Source organism: Tachysurus fulvidraco, chromosome 9 (genome assembly GCF_022655615.1).
Source record: "Tachysurus fulvidraco isolate hzauxx_2018 chromosome 9, HZAU_PFXX_2.0, whole genome shotgun sequence".
Lineage (NCBI taxonomy): Eukaryota > Metazoa > Chordata > Actinopteri > Siluriformes > Bagridae > Tachysurus > Tachysurus fulvidraco.
In genome coordinates, this window is record NC_062526.1 from 18,471,994 (window position 1) to 18,486,931 (window position 14,938).

Genomic DNA, 14,938 nt, shown 5'->3' on the forward strand with positions numbered 1-14,938 from the left:
GAGAGCAAAATCAAAAGAAGGAAAGTAAAATCTGTTTGATTAGAAACTAAACCAGTGCTTATGAGTCGATTTGAGACACACCCATTTTTAGATAATCCTCTATTGCCATCTGCTGGTGTTGTAGGGAAATTTCATAACGAAAATACGGACTTTTGCTTTCATTTGTCGTGTTTTCTGCAGGAAGAAGAGGAAGAAGAGGAAGAAGAGGAAGAAGAGGAAGAAGAGGAAGAAGAGGAAGAAGAGGAAGAAGAGGAAGAAGAGGAAGAATATATGCGTTTTTGGTGGTTTGCGTGTTTGTGTTTTTTCCTCTTCAACACCTACTCTCCACACTCCAGCTCTATAGGTGGCGCAATTTACACCATAAACCGATTCTCCAAACGCCATAAAACATTACAGAAGAAGATAACGACGGATTTTTGTAGAGAAGTCCACTGTGATATAAGAAACCGGAAGCGACCGGCGTCACGCGCTTCTGAGATCTAATCTACTGTATAGGGGCGCCGGGGCTCTCACACAGGTCTATATAAGAGTTATAAAGGCTTTATAGCGGCGTCGTTACTGCTGGTAGTGATGTCATTCCGCAGGGCGGCGAAGCTCGCGTTCGGGTTTGCAGGAGGATCTGCTGTGGTGGTCGCGTGCGCATATTTTACTGATCAACACCGGGAGGTTGTGCGGTTTAAGCCTGGATTCAGTGACGTGCTTCATGCAGCTCAACCCACAGCTTCCAACAACCACTGGGATTATAACTGGGATAAGTATGTGTTTGTGTATATGTATGTGTGTGTATGTGTTTGTTCAAGTTCGTTAGCTTTATTGTCATTCCGCTACATGTTGAGACATGCTTTGGAATGAGTCTAACAGTCTAGAGTCGTGTCTAACAGGTCAACGGTGCAACATACTTACAAACATAAAACAACAACGAAGCAGGGGCAGGTACGGACTATGCCATCAGTACAAACAATGCATTCAAGAAATAAATATAAATATTTGGACTGTACAATGCTTCCCTTGATATTGTACATGTGCAACAGGAGGCATTCAAAGTCAAGCAGCTGTAGCGGGCTAGTGCAAGCTGCAATGTCCTGTGTGTGTGTATGTGTATATGTGTGTTTATACAGTATGTATGTATGTATGTGTGTGTATATGTACGTGTGTGTGTATGTGTGTGTGTGTGTGTGTTTTCCTTTTTTTGCATGTGTTCTAGCAGCCTGTAACAAGTCATTCTCTCACCAGTGTTGTCCAAAATAAGAAGTGTGTGTGTGTGTGTGTGTGTCCGTCCAGGAGAGAGCCGTCCTCCATGAACAACACCAAGAAGAAAGGAAGTGTGGGAGATGAGACCGGCTTGCAGGTGGAGAATAACAAGCCCACAGCCACACGCCACATCTTCCTCATCAGACACTCGCAGTACAACCTGAGTGGTGGCTCGGACAAGGAGAGGAAGCTCACAGATTTAGGTAGAGCTACAACACGCTGGGGCTCAGCGGAACATCACCTCAGTGACAGCTCCAGACTATGCAGCTGCAAAACAAGACCTGAAACCAGAAATGCACCAGGAAACTGTACTTTAGTTTCATAAGACTCAAAAAACACTCATGTAATTGTTTTAGTCACCTGAATGAGAAACATGACACCTGGATTTCATCACTGCTTTCAATTCTCATGTCAGACTGGAGTGTCGCTACAATACAGCTAGAATCGCGACATAAGAATAACTGTGATTTCTGTAACAGGGAACACACTTAGTGTTAATGCTGGTGTTGTGTGTCTCGTGTGCAGGCCGTGAGCAGGCGGAGCTGACGGGACAGAGGCTGTCCTCTCTCGGCCTGAACTACGACATTCTGATCCACTCCAGCATGACACGAGCCACCGAGACGGCTCAGATCATCAGCACACACTTGCCAGGTAACACACACATCATGGTAACATGTACTGCTTACAAGCTCCAAGCTTCAGGGCTTTCACCCTCATCTGTGTGTGTGTGTGTGTGTGTGTGTGTGTGTGTGTGTGTGTGTGTGTGTGTGTGTGTGTGTTTTAGGAGTGGATTTGGTAAGCTGTGATCTGCTGCGAGAAGGTGCTCCCATCGAACCTGTTCCTCCTGTCAGTCACTGGAAACCTGAGGCTGTGGTCAGTGCGTGTGCACGCGCGCACACACACACACACACACACACACCCCATCAGGGTGGAACAGATTATAAATAACAGTGTTACATCCAAAATACATTTATAAAATGTCCACCATAGATCACATGCTACCACAATATAAAATACAAAGTGGTGGCAACATCTGAGCTGTGTGTGTGTGTGTGTGTGTGTGTGTGTGTGTGTGTGTGCGTGATATGGCAGTCTATTGGCTCAGATTTAATCTAAATCAGTTTGTATTTTGATCCAGAAATTACACATCCTCTGGTAGCTGAAGAGTTTTGCCAGCTTTGTTTTGTGTGTGTGTGTGTGAGATTCTGTGCGTACAAGTGTATATGTGACTTTGTGTGTGTATACGTGACTGTGTGTGTCGCTTTCAGCAGTACCACGAGGATGGCGCTCGAATTGAGGCAGCGTTCCGCCGTTACATCCACCGAGCTGAACCCAAGCAGAAGGAGGACAGCTACGAGATCATCGTCTGTCATGCTAACGTCATTCGCTATTTTGTGTGCAGGTGTGTGTGTGTGTGTATTTGTGCATGTTTGTGTACATTTTTGTGTATAAATCAGGGATTTATACATCAAACTTGGCTGTGTATGTGGCTTCCATAGAAAGCAATGGTATGTGACCATGAATTTCATTGTGAACATCACGGTCATCTGCAAACATCAACAAACACTTAAAGGTTTTTTTTTTTTAATAAGGTTCTGAATCAATTCTGATTTGATTCCGAGCCATTTCTGATTTGATTCTGAGCCATTTCTGATTGGATTCTGAGCCATTTCTGATCTGATTCTGAGCCATTTCTGATCTGATTCTGAGTCACTTTTAGTCTGATTCTCATTTGTGGTCCAATTTTGATTCAGTAATGTAGTTCAAATCAGTTTCTGAACCATATCTAATTCATTTCTAATCTGATTTGGTTCTTAATATTTTCTGAATTACTTAGCTTATAAATTTATTCTCAAATGGAGTCATTTCTGGTTTCTCCTCTTATTCTGAATAAAAAGATTGAGTTACTGTTTACTGTAAACAGTTTTTTTTTGAGCATTCAGTGTTCCCTGAATGAAGCTGATTTATTTCTTGTGTGTGTGTTGCAGAGCTCTACAGTTTCCTCCTGAGGGCTGGCTCCGTTTGGGTCTCAATAACGGCAGCATCACGTGGCTCACCATCCGTCCGAGCGGCAGGGTGGCACTACGGGCACTTGGAGACTCCGGCTTCATGCCACCCGACAAAGTGACGCGCACCTGACACTCCTGATCCTCTTCTGAACCAGAACCGTCCCACTCAGAACCTGGTCTCTCACACAGTACCACAGCATTAGCCTTACAGAGACTAGGTTTCCTGCTTTTAGTCAACATCTTACAGATCACCTGATTATTAACTGATCACAGTATCAGAAGAGCAAAGTGACTCAGTACTGATTCATAATTTATATTTATTTATATTGTTCTGATTCAGTATTGGTTCATCTGTCTTGAACTGTTTCTGATTCAGTTTTGATCTCTTTCCATTTTGATTCATTTCAGATATCAGGTTTGTTTACATTTTTGGTCCGGATTCATTTTTGATCTCATTCGGATTCACTGAACTGACTCAGATTTTGTTCTGTTCAGTTTTCATTTGATTACCATTTTATTTTTGACTCACTTTTCATTCTGATCCGGTTCTGATTAGTGTCTAGAGTGATTTGGAGTGCTGAGCTGAAATTTCTAGCATTTTGAGATCTCTAACTGATAATATTGATGTCTTGACTCGTGTTTACAGCGTTTCTGTGGTGTGGTGGTGTGTTTGTGGTTACAGTATTGTTCTGTTGTCATATCGGATTAATGAGGAAGTAAAGCATCAGGTTTCTCTTCATGAACTCGGGTCTTAAACCTGGGAGAACCAGCATCATACGTGTATTTAGTTATTGTGTTTCTAACCCTGATACTTACCCCTGATCAGGGTTGTTTTTTTCTAAAAGCGAGGTTTGATTTAAAAAAAAACCAAACAAATAAAAACCAGAGGCCTTGATGTGGAGCAGGAAATTCTGCTTTTCTGTTCCCCAATCCCATAATTCTACTCAGCGTAGAAGTACGAGGGAGAAACAACAGACAAATCAAATCTCACGCTCCTGCCAGCATTCATTCAGTTCAGTGAGTTACTTAATGCAGCTTTTTAATGATCGTTTCTTGTCAGCGATCAGAACACACCTCGACCTTTAATCTGAATCCAAATGTTCTTCTGAAAGCCAGCACTCGTCTCGTGTGTGTGCGTGTTATATTTTGTATGAGGCAGGCTCGTCAGTCAAGAGAACTTGTTCGTTGTTTTAAAAGCGTCTGCACGTTTTACAGCATTTTTGATTTTGAGAATTCAATTAAAAAGTAAAGGTTCATTTGACAGTCTGTGTGTCTCATTCACGTTAACGTCACAGCAAATGTTCGTCTTTCCCTTCCGCACATTTTCACAAGTCCACAGTGGACATGAGACTCGAAGATGGAAACAATATATAAATATATAACATCTGTATATTTAATGAGTGTAATTAGTGTAGAATTAATGTCTCGTATCCAAGTTTCGAGTGTTATATTCAGGTGAAACCTAAACATCTGTGTGTGCATTAATCTCAATAATGAACTTGAAATTTTGACTTTAAGGTTTTTCCCCAAATTCACAGCGATGCACTGTTTGTTTGTTCTGTCACACACTAAACCTTGTAACTTACTCAGAATCTGTATATTTTAATGACTGTAATTAGTGGAGAAATACACGTCTCATGCTCGGAGTTTGATTCAAGTGAAGCATTTACTGCTGTCTAGCTCTCAAGCTCCTTAACAAACCCTGTACATATGAAATTGAAATTTGAATGTTGCAGGTTTACTGTGAGTTCTTGAGGTTAAACTAAATACAAGGCTGTGATTAGAATTAATTTTAGTGACCGTTTCACATACCAATAGACTATGAACGAAACTAAGGATTTATTTTTAAGCTTCGTCTAAGGATTTGTTGAAATCTTGACAGAGGCACAATAATTAACACTCAGCCCAAACACACACTCCAGCTGAAGAAAGACTTCATCAGGTATACGAGATGCTACACACTTTATTTCTGTCTCTCAGTAGTACATCAAAGAACTTTTCTCCTCCGTCAGGAAATAAAACAGGTCCAAATCATGCAACAGGGTGAGAACACGCACGAATAAAAATGACAAGCATCTCTCTCTCTCTCTCACACACACACACTACTTTACTATGGTCTCTTCTTCTGCACAGAAATGTGCTCTGTGTGTGTGTGTGGGTGTTCACCATCAAAAGGCACTAAACACTCTCAGAACCACAAAAAAGGTTTTTTTTACATTTCTTTTTAAAAGGATAATTAAAAAGTGCTTTTCTTGTGTGACAAGATGAAACATGGCTTACATGGTTGTTTAAAAAAAAAAAAAAAGGTTGTCCCTGGAGTGAGATTAGTTGTGCTGTTTATACTGTGCAGTAAGAATGTGCTGGTCGATAACCCCACCCCTCACCCCAGGCCACGCCTCTCCACTGTAAATATTGTGTAGATGATGATCGTCGTTACCGTGTGCTCTGAAAACCGCTGAAGTGCTAAAATAAACCACACTTCTGATTAAGGAACATATTTATTACTGAAGGGAAATAAAAGAGAAATGAAACGTATCGTCCAAATGAGACGTTATTCCAGTTATTGTTGTAAGGAAACAGACGGACACGAGTAACCAGGACTGTCCGGTCTCTTCACCGCAGAACGTTGTGCAGAGTTACATCACAATTAATTCAGGAGCTTTCTGTATTCAGCTAGTTTTCTCTAACACCTCAGAGTACCGGGTGAATCGCATTATTTCTGCATCACCCATAAATAATTACGGATACAAATCAACACTCGTACCTACACTTTTACACACACACACACAGGCACACGCGCACACACACATATATATATATATAAGAAAAGGACAAGTGTTTAAAAATATACACTACGGTGTACCAGTTCACGCTGAACGTCTCCCCGGTAAAGTCCTGTGGTGAAGCTGCGTGTGTTTGAGGAGGACGGACACAGACGAGCTTTTGTTAAATCGGCGAGTCTCCCAAGTGCTTGAGCCGAATGCGCTGGATGTAACTGGTATGGGTGGGACTGTAGCTACAGTGCGCAGGGCTGTAGCGTCCAGGACTGGAGTGGTCCGGCGAGTAGGCGTGCCTAACCGGACTGTAACGACTCACAGGAGAACCGGGAGTCAGAGACTGAAGCCTGGAGTGAGTCTTTATCATGGCTGGAGTCTGCCAACTGCAACAAATACACGCTCTTATATTGAAGTGGTAATGGATGGTTAGATTAGCAGTGGACAGTTAGATTAGTAGTAGGCAGTTAGATTAGCAGTGGACAGTTAGATTAGTAGTAGGCAGATTAGCAGTGGACAGTTAGATTAGTAGTAGACAGATTAGCAGTGGACAGTTAGATTAGTAGTAGGCAGTTAGATTAGTAGTAGACAGATTAGCAGTGGACAGTTAGATTAGTAGTAGGCAGTTAGATTAGTAGTAGGCAGTTAGATTAGTAGTAGGCAGTTAGATTAGTAGTAGGCAGTTAGATTAGCAGTGGACAGTTAGATTAGTAGTAGGCAGTTAGATTAGTAGTAGGCAGTTAGATTAGTAGTAGGCAGTTAGATTAGTAGTGGACAGATTAGCAGTAGATGGTTAGATTAGTAGTGAATAGTTAGATTAGCAGTGGATAGTTATATTATTAGTAGACAGTTAGTTTAGTAGCGTACGGCCCGAATTAGTAGTGAATATTTCGATTAGCAGTGGACAGCTGGATTAGCATTGGACGGCCGGATTATTAGAAGACAGTTAGATTAGTAGTGGACAGTTGGATTAGTAATAAATAGATTAGTAGTAGATGGTTAGATTAGTAGTAGATAGTTAGTAGTGGACCCTGGATTAGTAGTACATCGTTAGATCGGTAGTAGACAGTTACATTAGTAATGGACAGTTAGATTAGTAGTAGATACGTAGGTTAGTAATAGATAGATTAGTAGAACTGATGCTGGATTACATTTATAGCATTTAGCAGACACCCTTATCCACAGTGACTTACAACTGAGGGTTAAGGGCCTTGCTCAGGGGCCCAGCAGTGGCAGCTTGGTGGACCTGGGGTTCGAACCCATGACCCATGATCTACCACATCCCTAACTTATTAGCGGATTATAACTTAACAGATTAGCAGTAGATAGATTAGCAGTAAATAGCTAGATTAGCAGACGACACACATACCTCTGCATCTCGGCGCTGCTGTACGACTCCATGGTGCTTTTCCACTTGTGAATGCTGGGATATTTGAGCGGGTCGATTTCTGTGGCTCCCAGCGCAAAGAAAACATCACGGTCCAGTCTGGAGGGAGCGTCTCTGTGTGGAGACACAATGCTAACGTCAAACATGCTAACCCAAGACAAAATAACAATACAGAGCCCACTGCTAGCTGACTCACCCCTCAATAAACAGTCCTCTTCTAACTTGAGGGGGTGTGGTCATGATGAGGTCATTCGAACAGTCCAATGATCTATACGATCCAGAGGAGGAGGAGGCAGAGCTTCCATGATCCCATGATCTGGAGCGCGAACAGATCACTCGCTCACCATTTGATCCCAGTCGTGTCCTCGCTCTCTGCTCCTCCACGCTCTCCTGTGCCAGGAAGTACTCATCCGAACTCACACTCGAAAGCTCCGCCCCTTCCTGCCCGTCTCCATGCGGGTGGTCACACAGCGTCATGCGCTCAAACTCCGCCATCAGGTTGGAGATGGGTGACGGCGGGCAGGAAGAGACGGGCTTCCGGGGCTCGATGAGGGCGGAGTCTTGTGAGACAGGCAGGATGTGGAAGCCCCGCTTACCCTGGTCATCTTTAGAGCAGCAAGAGGAGGAGGAGGAGGAGATGCTGGTGAGTGCTGCATTCTGCCGGTTCTTCATCTCCTCTAGTGAGATATCAGTCTCGTCCAAAAACGCTCCCACAGACACAGAGTTACTGAACTTCTTCTGCTTTCCTGAAATGTTATTACACACACATGTCACACACAAGTACAGAACACCTACAACTCTACTGTGTGTGTGTATGTGTGTGTGTTCTCTACCAGGAGAAGGAGTTCTGAACTTGTTGCAGTTATTGAGTTCTCCAGCCTGGTCTTGAGTTCGCTCACTGAAGTCCTTCTTGCTCAGGAATTCCTCCAAACGCCGCAGACCATCAACTGATACCAAGTCCACAAAACTGTCCAGGAAATCCCAGTACTCAGCCCAGGGGTGTCCTAGCTCACGTGCCAGGTCTCTGAAACAAACCCGCACGCAGCAGTGAGGCTAAAACAGCAGCTGAATGAACACAGCTAGCATGTTAGTTACATACACAGCAAGAGTGTTAGCTCTCACCACACCGACCTGCCAACTCTCTCTGCTCCACGCTCAGGGTCAGATTTGAGGATATGGTGGAAATATTCCGCCCGCACTCTAGGGGGCGTCTTCCACACTCTCCGGAACTCATCCGCCTGATGAACACAAGCACGAACACACATTAGGCCGCACTTTTACTCTGAGAAGCACAAAAACAAGTGAAGAGTAAGTGTGCAGAGATAAAGGCAGACAAGGCAAACTGAGATGAAACTCACCTTAGAGGGGCTCAGTGGGCCGGCGAAGGCCCTCACTGTCATTACGGGTTCTCGGGGGCTTCTGGGTAACAGGGGTGAGAGGTTTTCCATAGGCTCAGGTGACCAGGGAGCACCGATCACAGGCTGTGCAGAGTTATCGGCTGCTCGGAGGAGGGGCACGTAACACCGGTCTGTGACCAAACAGAAACAAGTTCAGGAACATAAGCAGGCACAATCATCACGTCACCAAAACCCATCACCATGTTTAAAGAAACAAACAATTTAAATCACAACATCATGGAAGCTGCACACATTTTCATTACCTTCTAGATATTCTGTAATCTTCTGTTTGATTTCTGGGATTTTGTTTTTTTCCTTCATTCGTTCACAAATAATCTGAAAAGAGTGCATGAATGCATCTGATCAGTGAGGGGTACACTATTATTATTATTATTAGTAGTAGTAGTAGTATTATTAGTGTTTTTTTCAAGCAGCAGTGCATTGTGGGTGAAGTCACCTCGAAGGGTTTCTGGCCATATTTGTTCTTCCTGTGTTTGTCGATGTGGGGATGAGAGCAGAGGACGTTCACCACGGCCGCACAACCGAACTTACAAGCAAAGTGTAGAGGAGTCTCGAAGCACTGAACACACAACACAACTCTATTACAACAAACACACACACACACACACAAGAAGCTATCATCACAGCTCATGACTCACAGCTTTATCGGGCGTGTTGAGGTACAGGTCCACGATGTAGCGGATGCGCTGCTGCAGCATGCTGTCGGTATCGTCAGGATACATCAGCCGCATAAAGTCCGGATTCTCCAGAGTGTCCAGCAGCAGCTGAGCCATGCCTGCCTGATTCTCCTTTGCTGCCACGTGCATCACGTTATACCTACAGCCCTCCTACAACACACACACACAATATTACCCATGGTATATATCACACTGTTGTGATCATTATATTAGTAACTGTGTAAAGGTTTTCATATTAACTCTGGAATGTATTATTTTTTACAGTAATGCTTTCTCACTACTCCTCAGGGACAAAACAAAAAAGAATTAAAACTTGCATGTTGTGATCCAATCTAGAAACATTTCCAATTAAACCGTACAAAGACACAAGACCCTTGATCAGATGTGTACTAACAGTAAAGTCAGCTACTGAGTACACCTGAAACACAGGTTCCTCTGATTCTGTATCTGTCTCTGATCTGGAGCTGAAAGTGGGGTAATGGCCCTGAACCAGGGGTCGCCCCGGTGCACTCAGCTTTCTATACACAGCTATATGACTTCTTAAGCACTAGAGCTCAGGGTAACACTAACAGGACAAACACTAACCTGAAATGACTTACATCAGGTCATGTGTAATAAACAGAGCTGAGACACTAATACAGTTCAGTGTGATTATGCTCGGACCTGCAGCACTGTGGGGTTGTCCCCGGAGCCGATGAGATAGCGTGGGTTGCTCCACACAAGCTCGCTGAAAGGCGCTTCGTCTCCTCGCTCTACACACACACGCAACCTCGCCGTCAGGTCCTGAGGACGAGGACTCTTGAAGCTGTTCGCCTTTTCTCTGTTTATCCCGTCCGTCTCCGCTAGAGACAAGCTCTCTGATGGACAGACAAACGATCGCAGCTTCTCTCATTACACAGCATATTTTTTTTGATAAGTGATGAGTCAGATCTGTTCTCCTTTAAAAAATAGATGTGAATCAGTCAGTTCACTCTAAGGCTTGTTTTTAACAGAACACTGGGTTTCTATTTGTACATGATGTGAGGCTGGTGGTGTTTGGTGGTAAGAAGACGTGCGTCTCACCTTTGCCGAAGAAGAGGGCGGTTTTCACAGGGGACACACAGGGGGCGCACTTGCTCGGGGAGGGAAAGTAATCACACAAACCCTTGGCAAACTTCTCAGCATCCTCTCGAGTAGAAAAGGCCTTGAAGCGAGCACCCTTCATCATCTTCACCGCCTGCAGAGCCTCCTTCTTCTCCGTGTACACGTGAACCCTCTCTGCACAGAGCAAAAACATGCATACTTTACAAAATAATACTTCATATACATCGCATTCGAACTCGATCATTTTATTAACCAATAATAATACTATTGCACCATGGTGTCTGAAGTGAACAGTGGTGTAGTGAGTGGCTCTGTTGTCTCACACCAAATCATCTCACCGTTTCTGGCCAATACGTCCTCCCACATTGGACACACTCCATAGTACAGCGTCGGTGTGATCTGTGGTGTTCTGCTTGGTGTCTGTACATCATGTCGTGAGGGTGACACACTCTTCTCGCCCAGCGGCTCCTCCTCAGGCGGGTTGAGGCCCAGATGGTACCCAACGTCCACCTCTTCAACCAGGGTGGCGCCGGGGGTTGCGGTCGCGTCTCCAGATTGAGAGGCGGAGAGTCCGGCATTCTCTACAAGGGCACGAGCCAGTTTTCGCTCAAATACGGTGCGCGTGGTGGCCGTGATGGGGCCGCACTTCAGGTTGGCTTTGAGGATCTCCTCCCTGAGCTCGTCAGCACTCAGAGACTTCAGTCGGGTCAAAGCGGCCTCCATGCTGCTGAGAAAAATAATCTGTTTACGCGACACACTAATAGCCAGAGTCTAAGGACAGCCGATTTACATGATACAAGAAACACATTTTCAGTTAAAGCAGTCTGTCTACACATAAAGTCACAGATCTGTATAGTCAGTCTTTGGAGAGATTAAACTAATTTCTCAACAACAACAAAAAAATTACAAACACAAAAATGAAAGCCTAAAGAAACTTCATATACAATCAGATCAGCTGGTAAAATTTTCTCTCAGGTCTTTTCCAATTTTATTTTTCCTATGTAAAATTCAAAATTTGTATTTATACATTTACCACATTAGCATTTGCGTTCAGACTTCAAATGTAAGTTAACAGAGTGAACCGGTGTGCTGTTTTCTCACAGAGAAAGGAAAAGTGCTGAGATCATTAATGTGACTTCTGCTCCAGGTGCAGCAGAAAGAGATGAAGATGCTAAAATCCAGAGCACACCAGTGAGCTAGTGAGCTGTATAGTGAGCTGTACAGTATAGTGTGCATGCAGACAGACTGCTGGCTCTGTAGCAGCTGAGAAGAGGAGTATAAAGTGGAAGAGGAGCTGCATTATTGTCAGTTGTGTTAGAAGTTCAGGACAGCAGAGACAGACGTGTCACACCCTTAGTAATGTCAAACACCGCTTTTGTGCGCGTGGAGGTGACGGTACCGGTTTCTCGGCGGCCTCGTGAGCGCTCCACCATTCAGGACGGATTAAAACCTCCGCCTGTGCTGCATGACGGAAAAAATATCCGGATCTGATGCGAGTCGCAGCTGTTCAGAAAGGACGCACAATGCAAAAAGGACAATCTGAGACGCGCATTGTTTACAAGCGGCCCCGCGCATGCGCAGCCGCTAGACCTTTAGCAGTCCTGCGCATGCGCACAACGAATGTTCACGGATTCGAACGGCAGTTCATCCGATGGACAACATCATCACATCTGTTAAACTAGTAAACCTTTAACATGTTGTTCATCTACAGACACGTTAAAAGCTACAGTAAAACTCACCTTTCCTCTGGAATTCCTCTCGGTCTCACTTTAAAGTACAGCCGTTACCTTGGGAACCACATTTAGCAGCATTTTAAATAAGCGTTAGAAATAATGCAAAAAATGCTCAGACGTTTCTTACGCTATATCCACAAACCCAATTCACCAACGAATAATAGGTTGAAATTCCGTGTTTTATTTTCGCCTGAAAAATCTATCCGGTTTAAACTGACAGTAAAGCACGCTTAGCACACACGCACTTCCGGTAGGCTCTTCTTCGCTACTTTTGCATTGCAGAGGTCCACCAGCGCCACCTCTGATCATTACTCGTCATTACTTGAAATTCATTTAAAATAGCATTAAAAGTGCTACGAAAACCCATTTCTTACTTATTAAAAAGCTGCAGATGTGTAGAGCACGACATCACGGCCTCAAAATACGTGTATTATTTGACTGAGAAACCCGTTTCATTTCACTCCAGAATATTTGTATAAGCAGCATGTCAATCATTTTTATAAACACGCCCTAAAGCCGCTTTAGCTCCTCCCCCATCCGGTAAGCAGCCAGCACAGGCAGAAAATCCTCCTTTCAGCATAAATAAAATAAAATTAAATATAAATAAAAAATAAATACAATAAAATAAAATACAAATTTATATAATAAAATGCAATAAAAAAAAACAAACAAACCTTAGACTGCATTTTTTAAAATTAATAACCTCTGCAAAGACGAAAGTAGGGGGCCGAGAATACGGGCAGCTGCAGTAGGTACAGATTTAATCCATGAGAAGGGGATGACTGTCCAACTGCTGCTTACCTTCAGAGCTGAAACCTGACACTGAAGACTTGAACCCAGATCCCTCTCTGGTGCAGGAACAAACTTCTCCTGACTGCAGATCAGCTGAGTCACTGGTACACGGATACAGGTCAATAAACACACCAAAGAGCACTTCTTACAGTGCATAAGTATTCACCCCTTGTCCCTGTGCATTCACTGCTCACAGACTGCCTTCTTTCCACATGGGAAGTCTTTCTTAATATGAATAAAAGGAACAAAAAGATTTAGCACATTTACAGCGCCTTGCGAAAGTATTCGGCCCCCTTGAACTTTGCGACCTTTTGCCACATTTCAGGCTTCAAACATAATGATATGAAACTGTAATTTTTTGTGAATAATCAACAAGAAGAGGGACACAACCATGAAGTGGAATGAAATTTATTGGATATTTCAAACTTTTTTAACAAATCTAAAACTGAAAAATTGGGCGTGTAAAATTATTCGGCCCCTTTACTTTCAGTGCAGCAAACTCTCTCCAGAAGTTCAGTGAGGATCTCTGAATGATGCAATGTTGACCTAAATGACTAATGATGATAAATAGAATCCATCTGTGTGTAATCAAGTCTCCGTATAAATGCCCCTGCACTGTGATAGTCTCAGAGGTCCGTTTAAAGCGCAGAGAGCATCATGACGAACAAGGAACACACCAGGCAGGTCCGAGATACTGTTGTGGAGAAGTTTAAAGCCGGATTTGGATACAAAAAGATTTCCCAAGCTTTAAACATCCCAAGGAGCACTGTGCAAGCGATAATATTGAAATGGAAGGAGTATCAGACCATTGCAAATCTACCAAGACCTGGCCGTCCCTCTAAACTTTCAGCTCATGCAAGGAGAAGACTGATCAGAGATGCAGCCAAGAGGCCCATGATCACTCTGGATGAACTGCAGAGATCTACAGCTGAGTTGGGAGACTCTGTCCATAGGACAACAATCAGTCGTATACTGCACAAATCTGGCCTTTATGGAAGAGTGGCAAGAAGAAAGCCATTTCTTAAAGATATCCATAAAAAGTGTTGTTTAAAGTTTGCCACAAGCCACCTGGGAGACACACCAAACATGTGGAAGAAGGTGCTCTGGTCAGATGAAACCAAAATTGAACTTTTTGGCAACAATGCAAAACGTTATGTTTGGCGTAAAAGCAACACAGCTCATCACCCTGAACACATGACCCCCACTGTCATGGTGGTGGCAGCATCATGGTTTGGGCCTGCTTTTCTTCAGCAGGGACAGGGAAGATGGTTAAAATTGATGGGAAGATGGATGGAGCCAAATACAGGACCATTCTGGAAGAAAACCTGATGGAAAAGACCTGAGACTGGGACGGAGATTTGTCTTCCAACAAGACAATGATCCAAAACATAAAGCAAAATCTACAATGGAATGGTTCAAAAATAAACATATCCAGGTGTTAGAATGGCCAAATTCAAAGTCCAGACCTAAATCCAACCGAGAATCTGTGGAAAGAACTGAAAACTGCTGTTCACAAACGCTCTCCATCCAACCTCACTGAGCTCGAGCTGTTCTGCAAGGAGGAATGGGCAAAAATTTCAGTCTCTCGATGTGCAAAACTGATAGAGACATACCCCAAGCGACTTACAGCTGTAAACGCAGCAAAAGGTGGCGCTACAAAGAATTAACTTAAGGGGGCTGAATAATTTTGCACGCCCAATTTTTCAGTTTTTGATTTGTTAGTTTGAAATATCCAATAAATTTCGTTCCACTTCATGATTGTGTCCCACTTGTTGATTCTTCACAAAAAATGACAGTTTCATATCATTGTTTGT

The 14,938-nt window shown here is 43.5% G+C and overlaps 2 protein-coding genes across 10 annotated transcripts; one reads left to right on the top strand and one right to left on the bottom strand.

The window, feature by feature from the left end:
• The first annotated feature begins 150 nt into the window (after positions 1-150).
• On the top strand, positions 151-4,516 carry pgam5 (PGAM family member 5, serine/threonine protein phosphatase, mitochondrial). Of its 2 annotated transcripts, none has more exons than XM_027168144.2 (6): positions 151-755; positions 1,282-1,454; positions 1,777-1,902; positions 2,036-2,124; positions 2,520-2,653; positions 3,240-4,516. In XM_027168144.2, the coding sequence occupies exons 1-6, from the start codon at positions 571-573 to the stop codon at positions 3,388-3,390; spliced, it is 858 nt and encodes a 285-aa protein (XP_027023945.1). In that variant the 5' UTR covers positions 151-570; the 3' UTR covers positions 3,391-4,516. The 2 variants fall into 2 exon arrangements, with proteins under 2 accessions (XP_027023945.1, XP_027023946.1); XM_027168145.2 differs by having other exon boundaries at positions 2,523-2,653.
• Positions 4,517-5,745: 1,229 nt separating this feature from the next.
• ankle2 (ankyrin repeat and LEM domain containing 2) lies at positions 5,746-12,795 on the bottom strand. 8 transcript variants are annotated; one of them, XM_047818469.1, is made up of 15 exons: positions 12,707-12,795; positions 12,339-12,386; positions 11,999-12,102; positions 10,938-11,323; positions 10,579-10,773; positions 10,180-10,373; positions 9,478-9,666; positions 9,276-9,398; positions 9,082-9,154; positions 8,780-8,949; positions 8,553-8,659; positions 8,255-8,445; positions 7,618-8,167; positions 7,404-7,535; positions 5,746-6,420 (listed from the first exon to the last, which is right to left on the bottom strand). In XM_047818469.1, exons 4-15 carry the CDS (start codon positions 11,320-11,322, stop codon positions 6,207-6,209), a joined length of 2,523 nt encoding a protein of 840 aa, XP_047674425.1. In that variant the 5' UTR covers position 11,323; positions 11,999-12,102; positions 12,339-12,386; positions 12,707-12,795; the 3' UTR covers positions 5,746-6,206. The 8 variants fall into 8 exon arrangements, with proteins under 8 accessions (XP_047674425.1, XP_047674424.1, XP_027023942.2 ...); XM_047818468.1 differs by lacking the exon at positions 12,707-12,795 and having other exon boundaries at positions 10,938-11,326; positions 12,339-12,618; XM_027168141.2 differs by lacking the exons at positions 11,999-12,102; positions 12,339-12,386 and having other exon boundaries at positions 12,707-12,756.
• Positions 12,796-14,938: the final 2,143 nt, after the last annotated feature.

Excerpts from the sequence above, each read along its gene's own strand:
- pgam5 (XM_027168144.2), top strand. The coding sequence starts at position 571 with ATGTCATTCCGCAGGGCGGCGAAGCTCGCGTTCGGGTTTGCAGGAGGA. Across the intron at positions 1,903-2,035 it reads CATCAGCACACACTTGCCAG|GAGTGGATTTGGTAAGCTGT; the intron begins GTAACACACACA and ends TGTGTGTTTTAG. Across the intron at positions 2,125-2,519 it reads ACTGGAAACCTGAGGCTGTG|CAGTACCACGAGGATGGCGC; the intron begins GTCAGTGCGTGT and ends TGTCGCTTTCAG.
- ankle2 (XM_047818463.1), bottom strand. The coding sequence starts at position 12,741 with ATGTCGTGCTCTACACATCTGCAGCTTTTTAATAA. Across the intron at positions 10,774-10,937 it reads GGACGTATTGGCCAGAAACG|AGAGGGTTCACGTGTACACG; the intron begins GTGAGATGATTT and ends TGCTCTGTGCAG. Across the intron at positions 8,950-9,081 it reads GATTACAGAATATCTAGAAG|ACCGGTGTTACGTGCCCCTC; the intron begins GTAATGAAAATG and ends GTTTGGTCACAG.